The sequence below is a fragment of the Nerophis lumbriciformis genome, linkage group LG07 (assembly GCF_033978685.3).
Source record: "Nerophis lumbriciformis linkage group LG07, RoL_Nlum_v2.1, whole genome shotgun sequence".
NCBI classification, from domain to species: domain Eukaryota; kingdom Metazoa; phylum Chordata; class Actinopteri; order Syngnathiformes; family Syngnathidae; genus Nerophis; species Nerophis lumbriciformis.
In genome coordinates, this window is record NC_084554.2 from 44,721,779 (window position 1) to 44,738,307 (window position 16,529).

A 16,529-nucleotide genomic window follows, 5' to 3' on the forward strand; every position below is an offset into this window, starting at 1 on the left:
GTATTGTATTTTTTTGTCGTAGTAGTTTGAAAATTGTAAAATTGACACTAAAAAATCTTTGAAGTATTGTAACGTTTTGTTTGGTATTGTAGTTTCTTGTAGTTGTAGTAGTTATAGCAATGTGTTTTAGTTGTATATTTGTTTGGGGTTGTTTGTCTGTTTGATGAAACACTCATCAAAATATCAGAAATTGAATCAGGAACAAGTGACTTTATTTGGGGGTGATCCGGAAAACCATCTGAATTCAGTGTTGTTATTGTAAACGATAATTTTGTTATTGTAAATGCTAATGTTGTTGTAAATGCTAACGTTGTTATTGTAAATGCTAATGTTGTTATTGTAAATGCTAATGTTATTATTGTAAATGCTAATGTTATTGTAAATGCTAATGTTGATATTGTAAATGTTAATATTATTGGAAACCCAATGTTATTGTAAATGCTAATATTATTGTAAATGCTAACGTGGTTGTGAATGTTAATGTTATACAATGCTAAGTGAGTGTGTATGTTTGTAGATCCCTCCTGTTGCCACCATGCTGCAGAATTCTCCCCTTGTAAAGAAGCTTGTGACCAGGTATGAACACACACACACACACACACACACACACACACACACACACACACACACACACACACACACTTAAGTTCATTGCAAATAGGACTTTTGAAAACGGGAAATTACCAAAATAAGAGTCTGTAGTAATCGACCATTTATTAATTAGATCAAATATGAAGAAGATGGATAACAAGCGGAAGCAGTTTTACGTGGATTTGGGCTTGCAGATAAACAAATGTAGAAGACAGAGGATGACTATACTACAATTTAAGTTGAAGTTATCCAGGATCTTTTATTTGTTTTCTGTCTTATCCGTAGCGAAAATGGACATGTGGAATGTGTGTTACTACCAAGCTGCATGGATAACTTCTTAGCAGGACAGGTTTGGGGATACAAGATTACAGCCAATAACCAGTACCAGTCGGTCACTGACCAATAAGAGGTCAGAGACAGTAAGTACCTCGCCCACTGACCAATCAGTTGTGTCTGAAAATGATGTTGAGACCTAATGAAGTTATGAACTAATAAAGTTGTTATCCATGCAGCTTGGTAGTAATGCATATTCCACATCTCCGATGTTTGTTGTGGTGAAGTGAGACAACTCATTAGAGATCCTGGATAACTTCAACTTAGATCGGAGTACAGTCCTCCTCTGTTTTCTTCCTTCATATATGAGTGGAACCTCGATTTACGATCTTAATTGGTTCTTGAACAGGGTTTGTAAATCGAAAAGTTCGTAAAGTGAAGCAAATTGTTACAATGCTGTGCAACACAGTAGAGAGGAACCCAAGGATGCAGACGGACGATAAGTGAAACAGTTCTTTTACTGCAAAAAAACAAAAAACAAAATGTGCACTGTGGAAAAAGAACAAAAACTACTATATACAAAAATAAACTAAACTTGGGTTGGAGTTGCAAGACGTGCAAACTACAAAAACAACACCAAGCTGGATGGCACTGAGAATGGCCAAGATAGCAGGTAGCAAAATACTCGAAGCTAAGAAATCGTCAGGCGTGGAGAGCCGAGGAGCTGAATTGCCGAGTGCCATCCAGCTGTCAAGGTGCTGCTTAAGTAGCACCAGGGAAAATTGGAAGCAGCTGTGCACGTCTCACAACTCTGCCCACAAGGGGAACACAGGAACTCTAGAAGGAACGAGAAATGTAGTAAGTACAGGGTCAACTGCACTAAAAGAGGAAAACTGAAAAATACAAACCACAAGGTGGCAGCAGGCGGTGACATAAATACATCTATAACAAACAACGTAAAAATGAGTAATGGGTTCCAGCCTCGACAAAAGTCCATCTTTTAGTGAACACAACATAAAGTGCCATACAGTACTGTATATCAAACAAACATAAGGTGATGGATCAGCTGTCTCTCTAGTAACAAACTGAAACAAAAACAACTGGCTGTCCTCTGTATGCGCACACACACACAGATGTCCCTTTGGTGCCTTCACAAATGATCAGAAATCACGAAAAAAAAACATATTGCTACAATAATAAACATTTTAAAAAGTAAAATCCACTTCCATTAACATTGGAAAAGGAGGAGCTAACGAGAAAGGAGCAGACAAACAGAGGGAGGGATTGGGGGATTGGGTGAAGGGGCCTGCGTGCATGCGTGTGTGTGTGTGTGCTTGAAAGAGGCGGTGCTGAACGAGGGAGAGCTCTTCTTCTCCGCTGTGAAGCAAGTCTACTTTGGCATATTTTTCCAGAAAAGTCAGGTCTCATCACAACTAAAACTTGCTGTGGTATGAAGCCTGCTTTGTCGATTCTTTCATACTTGTGAGCGCCATTCCTTGCAAATAGTCTTTTTTCTTTTTTTTTTTAACTCCACAGCGATTCCTGTCTGTCGTCTTTTTGGGGCTCATATTGAGCGAGCAAAATGGACAAAACTTGTGAAAAGGTGAAAACAACAGAAAAAGCGGTGAGCTGTATTAGTGTAGTGCACTCTGCAGCAAGTGACCTGGAGGGCTCTGCCTCCCCAAAAATGATGCGCCCTGCTTTTTGCCTGCAAGTGTGACACAAAACGACTGAATGAATGAAGCGTTTTCACACAGAGGCATATTTGGCGAAACAAAACCTTAATTTTTTTGTTTTACTTCAAAAAATTTATTATTTGTAGTGGTACAGTGGAGGAGAAGACGGCACTGAGACACGGACGTCAATTAGCCCTAGACGTGTTTATTAACACAAGAGTGTGGCGTGTGCGTTAAAGTCCAGAGAGGGCGAGGCAGGCTCGGAAGTCCGTGGGCAGGCGAGAAGTCGAGAGCAGGAGAGAGGCGTCAAGGTCCGTGGGCAGGCGACAGGTCGAGGTCCGGGGAGGCAGCAAGAAGTCCAGGGGGAGTCCGGGGAGACGAGACGCACAGCTCAAATCCAGGGAACAGAGATAAGCTGCAGAACGACGAAACCGGACACAACACAATGAGCACAATGGAGGGGAAACACGGAGAGCAAGTAGGCACATGGAAGGAGAGCTAGAGACGTGTGGGCTTACTGTACAATACAAGTAGCTACGTTCTTGCACTGGAACGCAAGACGCGCTGGTCTAAATAGTGTGCGGCTGCGGCTGGAGAGGAACGCCCGTGGGCGTGTCCAGAGGCGCGCTCAGAGGAGCCCACTGGAGAATGAGCGGCGGCAGGTGCTTGAGCCGTAACATTTTTTTTGTTTTGTTCCAATTGAAAAAGCAATTGAGCGAATGATTTACGGATTTGTAGGGATGCAGACCGTGGCGTTCAAAACGTTTTGCGTTCATACTTGACATGAATTTATCAACAATTATACTCTTACTCCTTTATTGCAGCTGGCCACCATAAAGAGCGAGTCTCGCCTGAAGCATCTCCTGCAGAGGTTGCCCAGTTATTGTCCAGAATCAATGGTGGGTACACACAAAACATCTTTGTTGCACCAAAACAACATTTTTGATGGAGAATTAGACACATTACTCCTTGAAATAGTTTAATTAGTATAATTCATTTCTAAATGTATACAAAATCATGATCACACAAGTTAATAGACTTTTGGTTTTAGGCTAAAATGCAAAGAGTGCACTGAAGACAAAACAGGAAAGTACTGTTATTGGCATTTGTTCATCATAAATCATGTTTAAGCTGCCTGCAAATACTTGATAGATATCTCATAAACCCACTGAAGGGACATTTTTATTCACATGCTAAGACATCCTCACAGGGTTGTATGAAGAAAATTGAAAGCTGTTGGTATATACAGTATACAAGATGAATGATATCTTATTTCCACCTCCCATAGAATGAGCTCTGGGTTTGCGTCAACTCAACACTTCCAGGTGAGAAGTCAACAACCAGTCAAAACAGTGTTTAAGAGAACAATGCATGTATACACGAGTGATGGTGTGATTGCTGTAAATACTTCAAATCAGGGATGTCCAAACCTTTTCCACTCAGGGCTGCATACAGAAAAGTCAAAGTATTGATTTTTTTTAAATGCTAAAAACAGACATTACATATATATTTGTGTTATAGGTGACAAGGTATGTTTTCATTATTAATAAGTATCCACATTTAATCTTTTTCATATTTCATCTTTTTGCTCTTTTTTCTTACGTTTATTCCAAACAATATGTTGTGGACCTTTCCCTGTAAGAATATAATAATTATAATAGTAATAGTAATAGTAATAATAAAAATAAAATTGTGTAACTGTACAACCTGGCGAGTTAAAATTTTGGCCCGTATAAAAATATTAATGTTTAGTCATACCAATGTTTATTATTGTTGTTGTTGTAATTTTTCAAATGCATTAGTTAATAGTATTGTTTTTTTGTGTGTTTTATTTGTTACCTGACTCATTAGCTTATATTTTTATTGTATTTATTTTTATTTTGAGAGCTTCTAATATTTTCATTACATTATATATTTTTGCTCTTTTTTTCTTGCATTTAAATTTTTTTTCCCAACAATATGGTGTAGGCAAACAAAACTCGAGCTGCGGGTCGCAAATGGCCCCCGGGCTGCACTTTGGACACCCCTACTAAAATTAAGACATGTGATGAACTGTGGCAGCACGGTGATAGAGGGGTTAGTGCATCTGCCTCACAATACGAAGGTCCTGAGTAGTCCTGAGTTCAATCCCGGGCTCGGGATCTTTCTGTGTGGAGTTTGCATGTTCTCCCCGTGACTGCGTGGGTTCCCTCCAGGTACTCCGGCTTCCTCCCACCTCCAAAAACATGTACCTGGGGATAAGTTGATTGGCAACACTAAATTGGCCCTATTGTGTGAATGTGAGTGTGAATGTTGTCTGTCTATCTGTGTTGGCCCTGCGATGAGGTGGCGACTTGTCCAGGGTGTACCCCGCCTACCGCCCTAATGCAGCTGAGATAGGCTCCAGCGACCCCCCGCGACCCCAAAAAGGGACAAGCGGTAGAAAATGGATGGATGGATGGATGTGATGAACTGTAGTTTTCCGTCTGGCCAAGTGAATTCTGTTTAAATGCTTTCACGTAACGATTTAGTAGGGACAGAAGTGTCAAATGCATCTTAAATGAGCAGTTCACGTTGAGTAAAATACAGTGGTACCTCGGGAGATTATTTGATTTTGTTCTGTGATGCAGCTCGTACCCCGAAAATCTTGTGTTGGGAAACATTGAAATAATTAAAATCAATTCAATCGGTGCTCCCCCCCCCCCCCAAAACATCACAATTTTAACATGCAAGCAAAACATATAGGTGGTACATATTGTGTGAAAAACCTAGTACAAGCAACTACGGTAGTTTTACTTCTACGGTATCGCCTTCCAGCTGCTTCTTCGTCAAACACACCATCAGCAGCTGCATATTTCCGTAGTCCGCACTTTAGTTTCTATTTTAAAGTCCATAACTGGCGTTATCAGCTCATTCTGCGTCCCTATAGTGCAGACTCGCAGTGCTATGCTCCAACTGCTTCGCCAAGTTACCTCGCTACACACTCTGTCATGTATTTGATGATTTATTTCCTTAATTCCATGAATATCATCCACTTTCACTTCTCAGCACTGTCCTTCACACTCACTTTCTCCCTTCCCTTGCTTGGAAAAAAAAGTTATGTCCATAAGCTAATGCTAGCTCGTCCTGCCAGTTGGTTGGTTTTTGTACATTTTGTATTCCTAATTGAATATATATGATTAAATAACAGTTCATTTAAGATTGTTGGAAGAGAAACATAATGTGTTTGTGCCCAGGGGTGTCCAGGAAGTTGGACAGCTGGGTGGGTCTGGGCTGCTGTGAGCTTGCTATCTCATCTGAGTGCCGCAGGGAATGCAGACAGGTATTTAATCATTGAAAATGAATAACATACATTTTTTCAGTGTGTAACTTATTGTTTTGGTTAATATTCCACCTGTGATTCGATGTACGTCCCACAGGCATCATCCAGAAATGACCTGACTAAAGTATGCAAAAAAGTCACAGAGGTAAGTCCAGGACAAAGGTGCAGGTCATGTTATAGTACTATTAAATCTGTCACGTTATTATTAACTGTCTTTGTTAACGTACTTTAAGTATTGCACACAGTGAAATTACTGGCCAGAAATGATGATCCATCAAGAAAATTGGTCTAGATCCGGGATGGGCAAACGACAGCCCACGCAATATAATTTCATGTTGATAGCTTTGGTGTTACAAATATTTAAAATATATAGTACCGGTATAAAATGTAAGACCCATCCATTTTCTACCATGTGTCCCTGTCGGGGTCACATGATGATTAAAATGTGAATCGTGATTAATCACATTTGTCTGTAGTTAATTTATAATTAATTGTGATTAATGGCAGATAGATAGAAGTATTTTATTTTTAATATTTGTACATTTGAGCAATTTATTTTGTATTTTTTGGTAGTCCAATCCCATGTTTGACAAGATACACGTGTTAAATATAAAACCTTCTATTTGTGATTAATGTCAATTACTTATTAGTTAACAATGAACAAAATGTGATGAAGTATTTTAATTGACAGTCCTAATATATATCAATCAATCAATCAATCAATGTTTATTTATATAGCCCTAAATCACAAGTGTCTCAAAGGGCTGCACAAGCCACAACGACATCCTCGGTACAAAGCCCACATAAGGGCAAGGAAAAACTCACCCCAGTGGGACGTCGATGTGAATGACTATGAGAAACCTTGGAGAGGACCGCATATGTGGGTAATCCCCCCCCTCTAGGGGAGACCGAATGCAATGAATGTCGAGTGGGTCTGACATAATATTGTGAGAGTCTAGTCCATAGTGGATCCAACATAATAGTAAGAGTCCAGTATATATATGTATGTATGTGTGTATATGTATATATATATATATATATTATATATATATATATATATATATATATATATATATATATATATATATATATATATATATATATATATATATATATATATATATATATATATATATATATATATGGTCAAGGTTTCTGTGGTTTATCCATTATACAGTGCTCAATACCGGGGTAGAGCAGAATATACGTTAGGTCAGGAAAAAACACAAGAGGTTATATCATCCCTACAAGCCTATTTCGCAGGTTTCCCTTTATTTATTTTATTTATTTCTTTATTCAATAAAATCCCCTGACGAGCAGGCTTGTAGGGATGATATAGTCTATATATATATATATATATATATATATATATATATATATATATATATATATGTATACACATATATATGTGTGTGTGTGTGTGTATATGTATATTATTGTTTTGTTTTTGTATATATATATACAAAAACAAAATATATATGTATATATAAATATGTGTAAATATTTTCTTATTTTTATATATATATGTGTATATATACTTATTTATGTATGTATGTATATATATATATATATATATATACAAAAACAAAATATACAAATATATATGGTTGAGGTTTTTGCGGTTTATCCGTTATACAGTGCTCAATACCAGGGTAGAGCGGAATATACGTTAGGTCAGGAAAAAACACAGAGGCTATTTCATCCCTACAAGCCTATTTTGCAGGTTTCCCTGCTCTTCCCCTGAAGAGGGTCTGCATCGCGTCTTTAGATATAAGCAGAGTGGGGTTCCGTCAACAAAAGAGTGTGTGATGAAGAGGGACAGAGAATGAAACTTTACATGACAAAGTTCTGCAGAAAAGTCCAATTTTATGGGTTTACTGTTGGTTTTCTGGTTTTACATTTTTACCGTGTTTTTATCTGATTACACACGAGGGGGAAGTGGATAGTTTGATTTAAGGAGGCAGGAAATCCAACTAATGTAGTAGTTCACACAAATACCAGATATTTTTTCTGTGCAATAATTCTTTGACTATTTGTTTTCTCCTTGCTGCAGAATCCTCTATACAGCTGCATCAGCAAAAATGAAAGTAAGTTTTTATACAAGGTATTATATACACTTTCATCTTAAAATACCACACAAATAACACAAAAGGAATAACGGGTGCACATTCTTGTTTGTTTATAAAAACCTACAGCTCTTTAACACAATTAATACAGAAATTCATCTGAGCTGTTTTATCTATTTTGATGGAGTAATGTAGTTAATTAGGGTTGTGAATCTTTTGGTGCCACAAGACTCGATTCAGAATCGATTCTTGATACAAAACGTTTCTTGATTGAAAATCCACACTTTTTTAACTACATTCCTCCAAAAATAGATAAACAGCTTTGTATATTACTTAAAAGAAAACTGGTTTTGTTTAATAAAAAACTACCCAAACTTTTAATAAAGTGAAATACAAGTAAGGCAACAGGAAAAGTATTCCAAACTTCTCTTTTCTAAAGTATATGTGTACAGAAGATATGATCATCTACATCAACAATATGATTTGTCTAAGTGGCTGGACTGGACAGATTGGAAAATTGATGGAAAATGAATTTTTTTAATCGATTAAGAATCGTTACAAATAAGAATCGCGATTAATCCGAAAAACTTTTTTTTTTACACCCCCATAGTTAATCATTAAACTGGCACCCACGGTTATTAAAAATAGTTTTGATTTTGAATTAAGAATAATTTTGAATCGAGAATCGATTCTGAACTGAATCGTTTATACCCAAGAATCGAGTTGAATCAAATCGTGTGGTGCCCAAAGAGTCACAGCCCTGTTAGATTGTATTAAATAAAAGTATATGCAACTGCATGCAGTACATGTATTTTGTTCAGTCAAAGTAGAGTCAAGTAGATGCCTGGTGGGGTACGTCGCCATCATCTGTGATCACACATTGCGAGTTGTGACCCCTTCTGTGAATGATGTGTTTGCGCCTGTGCTCCTCTAGTGGGCTCCACCTGCTGCAGCTACGCAGGGCGCCACACCACCTGCAGGGAGTACTGTCAGGCCATCTTCAGGACCGACTCCACCCCCACCGTGTCTCAGATCAACGCCGTCACAGAGTACTGCCAGAGCCACAGCCCCCAGCTGCTCGGCTGCGTCAGCAATTTCACCAAGTCCTACCCGATACGTAGCCCAATAGACAGTAAGTTAGTTAGTCGCGCTAACCCCAACCCCCACCCTAACCCTGATCTGATCATCGATGGTGAGTTTATCGTCTGTTTTGTAAACCTTCAGGTCTGTACTGCTGCGACCGAGCGGAGGCAACACACTGCCAGGTGGCTTGCCGGCGAATCCTTCGTACCTTAAGCACCGAGCATGAGATCATGGAGGGTCTGATTGACGAGTGTGGCTCGCAGCCCCTCCCCCAAGACCCAATGTGGCAGTGTTTCCTGGGCAGTGCTCATCCCCCATCCCCAACTGAGAAAGAAGTCCCCCATCCTGCCAAAATGGACTGTGCCAAACTGCACTGCTGCTCCAAGGCCAACACGTCATTTTGCAGGTACTGCATATGAACATGTACTCTATATCAGGGCTTCTTAACCTTTTTGACCTCAGGGCCCAAAGTTTCCACGACAGAGGGACCCGGGGCCCACTCAAATATTAACACTGAATTTGTCATCTAAGGTGTTTATTTCTCTAAGCACGTACCACCTTGATCCACCTATTAAGAGAGGGTTAGAACCAGGGCTATACCTAGTCCAGGGGTCGGCAACGCAAAATGTTGAAGGAGCCATATTGGACCAAAAATACAAAAACAAATCTGTCTGGAGCCGCAAAAAATTAAAAGCCATATTACATACATATATTGTGTCACGAGATATAAACTGAATTAAGAGGACTTAAAGGAAACTAAATTACCTCAAATATAGCTACAAATGAGGCATAATGATGCAATATTTATAGAGATATTATCGGCCTATAAATGCTTTAAAATATAATATCGAAAATTATCAGTATCGTTTTTTTTATTATCGGTATGTTTTTTTTTTTTTTTTTAATTAAATCAACATAAAAAACACAATATACACTTACAATTAGTGCACCAACCCAAAAAAACTCCCTCCCCCATTTACACTCATTCACACAAAAGGGTTGTTTCTTTCTGTTATTAATATTCTGGTTCCTACATTATATATCAATATATATCAATACAGTCTGCAAGGGATACAGTCCGTAAGCACACATGATTGTGCGTGCTGCTGGTCCACTAATAGTACTAACCTTTAACAGTTAATTTTACTCATTTTCATTAATTACTAGTTTCTATGTAACTGTTTTTATATTGTTTTACTTTCTTTTTTATTCAAGAAAATGTTTTTAATTAATTTATCTTATTTTATTTTTATTTTTTTTAAAGGACCTTATCTTCACCATACCTGGTTGTCCAAATTAGACATAATAATGTGTTGATTCCACGACTGTATATATCGGTATCGGTTGATATCGGAATCGGTAATTAAGAGTTGGACAATATCGGAATATCGGATATCGGCAAAAAGCCATTATCGAACATCCCTAAATATGTACATATAGCTAGCCTAAATAGCATGTTAGCATCGATTAGCTTGCAGTCATGCAGTGACCAAATATGTCTGATTAGCACTCCACACAAGTCAATAACATCAACAAAACTCACCTTTGTGCATTCATGCACAACCTTAAAAGTTTGGTGGACAAAATGAGACAGAAAAAGAAGTGGCATAAAACACGTCCTAGAAAGTCGGAGAAAGTTATGCATGTAAACAAACTACGGTCAGTTCAAGAACCGCCAAAATTAGTAGGACAAAACGACGCTCGCCAAATACTCGAATCAGTGAAGCATGTTTAATACAAACAGTGTGCTTTATAACAATTAGGGAGGTTTGTGTAATGTTTGTCCTTCTACAGAAACCATATTAACACAAAAAATATATTTTTTCCCCCTCATCTTTTTCCATTTTTCATACATTTTTGAAAAAGCTCCAGAGAGCCACCAGGGCGGCGCGAAAGAGCCGCATGCGGCTCTAGAGCCGCGGGTTGCCGACCCCTGACCTAGTCCCTGGGGGGTCTGCCCATGTCATGCGGACAGCCGACGGCGTGGCGCAGTGGGAGAGTGGCCGTGCGCAACCCGAGGGTCCCTGGTTCAATCCCCACCTAGTACCAAACTCGTCATGTCCGTTGTGTCCTGAGCAAGACACTTCACCCTTGCTCCTGATGGCTGCTGGTTAGCGCCTTGCATGGCAGCTCCCGCCATCAGTGTGTGAATGTGTGTGTGAATGGGTAAATGTGGAAGTAGTGTCAAAGCGCTTTGAGTACCTTGAAGGTAGAAAAGCGCTATACAAGTACAACCCATTTATCATTTATTATTTACCATAAACTCTTAATTACATCGCTACAATCAATCTATATATGCCTATTAAATAATAGTGAATACAAGTGTTTTTAAGAGAAGCCATGCCAGGTCACCATCGCAAACCAGAAAGGGTTAGCCTGTACTAGGGCTGGGCGATAGGGACGAAAAAGTATATCTCAATATATTTTTGCTTAAACTCGATATTCGATACATACAGTATCTCGATATTTTTTTGGTGAAAATATACATATAAAGATATTAATTTTTGAACGATATTCACTGAAATTGAAGCTGATCACAGACCTATACCAACATGCAGGGACGTGCACATGATTATAGAGGGGCAGGGGCTCAATGTCAGAAAAGGGCAGGACATTTTTTTTTTGGTCCTTTGCACAATATGGAAATTGATGTAAAATTAAATTTGCTAATAGGAAGCTAACTACTTAGCTGTGTGTCATTTGTAGGTAAAAGTGATTGCCATTTCTTTTGTGTCAACAAATTATTGTCATAATGAGTTAATTCACATTATCATAGGCTTGGAAGACATGAAAAGCAACAAAACACTGGTTTATTATTAGGCTATTTATTGTTAAAGATAAGCACTTTAATATTGAACATTGAACAGTGCAACATGAACTTTGAAAAAAAATACAAAAATAAATACTCAAATGGAAAAAAATTAAATGAGAAAATCTGTCCTTCTTCCCTTAACTTGATGAAAACACCATCAAGTTGTAACTTATGGTCTTTCTCACTTAATGCTCAGACTAAACAACTGAAACGCAATACAGGGCCAAAAATATGGACCAGGGGCCAGTAGAGGGCTGTAGGATGGAGGCCACCCATACCCAAATATGCTCCTCAATGTAAATTCAGGGCTTCCATGATGCTAGTACTTGGTTTTAGCCATGCATTAAGAGGTCTGCTACCCTTAGCTGCTTCCTGGCGCTCCTTCTCCTTCCTTTTCTGTATCCTTTCTTTTTTTGGCATTGTGCTGCAGGCATAATCAACATGAATCAAGTTTAAATACAGATGGTAATATTCCTAACAGATAACCTACATCTTATATCCCCAGAATGCTGAAATTATTATTATTATTAATAATAATAATAATAATAATAATTATTATTATTATTATTATTATTATCATTATCATTCTTATTATTATTATTATTGTTATTATTATCATTATTATTATTATTATTATTATTATTTTGTTAACCCACACAGTAATAGCAAAGTCACAATAAACTTTATATCTAAACCTCTACTGTGAGAGAAATGTGATCCGCCGTAAAGACAGTGTATTTTATTTTGAAAATTAACCTGGTGTTTTATTTTGTATTTTGTACACTACTTCCTGTCCCGCACGATCCGCTCTGCTCTGTGCGGAATTGATGTGCCGTGCTCAATTGATGCGCCGTGCTCCGACGTCCGGCAAAAACAGAAACTGACACATTGAATAATAGAATAATACAGCGTTTTTCTGAAATATTACCCATATTAGATGCTGAATAAGTGGAGGGCGACTAGACCATAACTCACAGGTTCAAGTTGCTCCACTGTCACGTCTCCTCAGGGGCGCAGTTGGCTCTCTCTCCTCTCACTTACTCACTCACTCGCCCTCTCTCTCCCTCTCTGGCGGAAGCGGCAGGCTCAAACAACCCGGTATTACAAGAAAACGTGGAGTTCTTGTACCGCTGTTTTTTTTACATCCCTGACAGGAATTTATTAATGTTATTTAAAGAAAAAACACACACACACACACACACACACAGGCAGAGGGCACTTTTTAAGACGAGGCAAAAAAGGGCAGGGGCTCAAGCACCCATAGGGCCCTATGTGTGCACGTGCCTGCCAACATGGGATTATCAATACAAACCTATTGTACAAGGTTATGTTTCTGTAGATAATGTCCAAACAAATACACTTTACATGTTTCCACAAGACGGTGTGCTGTTTTGCTTCTAAGGCGCAGTAGCAGTCAGTGTTCTGGTTCTGGTTCTAACCCGCAGTTTGTCCTGACAGGGACATGTGTCAGGAGATCAGCACCAACTGGGGCAGTCAGACATGGCAGGACTTTGACCAGCTGTGCGAGTACAACCCAGTGGAAAGCGAGCTGATCAACTGCCTGGCGGACGTCCGAGAACCCTGCCAGCTGGGCTGCAAGGACCTCACCTACTGCACCAACTTCAACAACAGGTTCCAACTCTGGCTCTTTGTACTGCTCAAGTACTTCAATGATGACGCGATTGTCCCTACTGCACATAGTCTTCTTAAAGGGTTATGATTTACACGAAAAATATCAAACATATCAAAGAGCTTCAGCATACAGTATCTACTATTTATGGTTCTTTGAAGGGATCTCAAGGAGATGTTCCTTTCAAAAGACTGGCTCGTTATTATGGATAGTTGTTTTTTTTACCTGTTTTTTTTATCAAGGAAACAATCACTTGACAGTTATAAGGTAATATGTAGATTAGACTAATTTAATTTACACAAATATTACACTATTGGTAGGAATTATTCTGAAATGTTGGCAATAAGTTTATATTTTGTTGTGTTTTCATTGTAAACATTCCAAACAGCAGTCCATATTTCCATGCTTTGTCAGCTAAAAATGTGTTGCAATATAGAAAAAAATACACAAAAAATATGTAAGAATAAAATGCATTAATGAAGTGTTTGTTGGGTCGCCAAAAAGTATGTGTTTCTCAGCTGTGATCCGTAGGGGTCGCAGCGGTACTCAGTTGTTATGCACTTTTCCACCACTTGCGGCAGTAATGACAAGATTAAACAAACAGAAGAAGTCTGGACCTAAAGTCATTGAGAAGTTTCTTTAAAGCAAAAGTTTGACATATATTTATATATATATATATATATATGCGTGTATGTATATATGTATATGTATATATATATATATATATATATATATATATATATATATATATATATATGAATGTAGTATATATATATATATGAATGTAGTTAATCATAAACCTTGCACCCCATGTTATTAAAAAAGTATTGATTTTGAATTGAGAATCGTTTTGAATCGAGAATTGATTCTGAGTCGAATCGTTACCCCCAAGAGTCAAATCGAATCGTGTGGTGCTCTTATTTTCACTTGCACTTTAATTTTATTGAGTTAAAAAAACATTCATTATTAATTTAGTTTATTTATTTTTGCAGGACGTAATTGTATGTCAATTTATTTTTTATCAGTTATTTATTAATCTCTTCTTATGCAGTGTATTTGATGAGTATTTATTTTTCTAATCAGCCTGACCGAAGCCTAAGGTTAATGTGTTAAAAAATAATATTTTTTGCGATTAACACATGCTTTCATATCGTCTGACAAGAGTGTAAACTGTAAGTAGGTTAGACATAATTAATGAATATGATTAAAATCAAGAGTAAGATTACTAACTCAGTGTGACTATTTGAGTGGGCCCCGGGCTCCTCTGTAGTGGGGTCAGAAAGTTTAAGAACCCCTGCATTAATGGATGTAAAAAGTATACATTTAGGACATTAAAAAAAATGTGAGTACAAAATAATACTATTATAACTGGTGTATGCATGCTGGAACTACAGTACTACCCTTTAGAATAATGAACCTGAAAAGTGAATCCAAAATAAATACATTAAATTAAGAAAAAACAATTTTTAAAAACATGTATATTTGTATGTTTTTATATGTAAAAATATGTATATTTATTTATTTTTTTAATAAGGGTAATCCAAATACCGCTAAGTCTCCTTTAACTCTGACTAATTTTCTAGTCCAGTTGCCAGTCGGGTGTGCATAAAAACACGGCCCCCAAACGAAAGGCACATAACAGAGAATGGACTCTCATCGTTCACCTCAAAAAGCCGTTCAAAAGCCTCAATTCGTTCACAAACGTCCCATCTCTCGTACCTACCCTCCGCTAAGGATTGAGGTGACGTCAAACAGATAATAGTGATATATGGTTACACTTGCACAATTCAACGTGTGTACTTAGTCTTCAGAGTTTGGGATCCATTTCAAATAGCACCAACAATAATCTTGATGAATAGAAGCTTCTCGCTTTGGATGAGAGGTTGTCCTCCTCAATGGTCATGTCTCTCCGCAGGCCCACAGAACTGTTCCGCAGCTGCAACATGCAGTCCGACCAAGGAGCTATGAATGACATCAAGCTGTGGTCCAACGGAACAATCAAGATGCCCTTCATGAACATTCCTGTGCTCGACATCAGGAAGTGTCTGCCAGACATGTGGAAGGCGGTGGCTTGTTCCTTGCAGATCAAACCCTGCCACAGCAAGTCCAGAGGGAGCGTCATTTGCAAGTAAGAGCCCACTCAAAACATCCTGCTTGGCCGTGCTCCACTCCAAGTACCCATATATATATATATACTATATATATATATATAAAGCCCATACAAATATATGTGTACATATATTGAGACAAATATTTTTGAATGAATCGCAATTCTTATTTGTAATGATTCTTAATCGATTAAAAAAATCAAAAATCTATTTAATTTATTTTATTTTGTATTTTATTTTTTTATCTGTCCTGTCCAGCCACTCAGACAAATCATATTCTTGATGTAGATGATCATATCTGCTGTACAGATTTACTTTAGAAAAGAGAAGTGTCGGATATTTCTCTTGTTGCCTTATTTGTGTTTGACTTTATTAAATGTTTGGGTAGAATTTTATTAAACAAAACCAGTTTTCTTTTAAGTGATATCAAAAAAAGTATCGGAGCTGTTTATCTCTTTTATGGGGCAATGTAGTTAGCTGACACCCAGTGTTCTTTAAAAAAAAAAAAGTATCGATTTTGAATCAAGAATCATTTTGAATCGAGAATTGATTCTGAATCGACTTATTACCCCCAAGAATCGAATCGAATCGAATCGTGTAGTTCCCAAAGATTCACAGCTCTAACGTATTATATTAATATAATGGATGTATAATTAATATAATTGGATATTAAGAGTATGTGAAAGTTCAATTCCTTAAAGTTTTGTAATCAATCAGAAATATAAAGCAGTTAAAAATGTGCCAAACATGGATAACTGTAGAGAGAGTGTCTTGCTTTTTTCCCATCATGCATTGTAATGGATTTAAATGGGTGTAATTTCGAATTTGTTATGGCGCTTGGACGTTTTTTTAGAATATCCACCAAGTTCAGTGAGCAGGTAATAATAATGATGGATTAGTTTTATATAGCACTTTTCTATCAACTAGATACTCAAAGCGCTCACAGAGAAGTGAGAACCCATCATTCATTCACTCCACATTCACACTTG

The 16,529-nt window shown here is 37.7% G+C and overlaps 1 protein-coding gene across 1 annotated transcript in view; it reads left to right on the plus strand.

Moving 5' to 3' along the window:
- reck (reversion-inducing-cysteine-rich protein with kazal motifs) overlaps window positions 1-16,529 on the plus strand; it is a 65,698-nt gene that overhangs the window by 27,888 nt on the left and 21,281 nt on the right. The window contains exons 2-11 of the mRNA XM_061965093.2: window positions 518-576; window positions 3,365-3,439; window positions 3,829-3,865; window positions 5,756-5,841; window positions 5,939-5,986; window positions 7,895-7,928; window positions 8,842-9,039; window positions 9,132-9,396; window positions 13,261-13,434; window positions 15,348-15,560. Of these exons, the coding sequence (XP_061821077.1) occupies window positions 518-576; window positions 3,365-3,439; window positions 3,829-3,865; window positions 5,756-5,841; window positions 5,939-5,986; window positions 7,895-7,928; window positions 8,842-9,039; window positions 9,132-9,396; window positions 13,261-13,434; window positions 15,348-15,560 (1,189 nt within the window). The remainder of the gene's footprint in view (window positions 1-517; window positions 577-3,364; window positions 3,440-3,828; window positions 3,866-5,755; window positions 5,842-5,938; window positions 5,987-7,894; window positions 7,929-8,841; window positions 9,040-9,131; window positions 9,397-13,260; window positions 13,435-15,347; window positions 15,561-16,529) is intronic.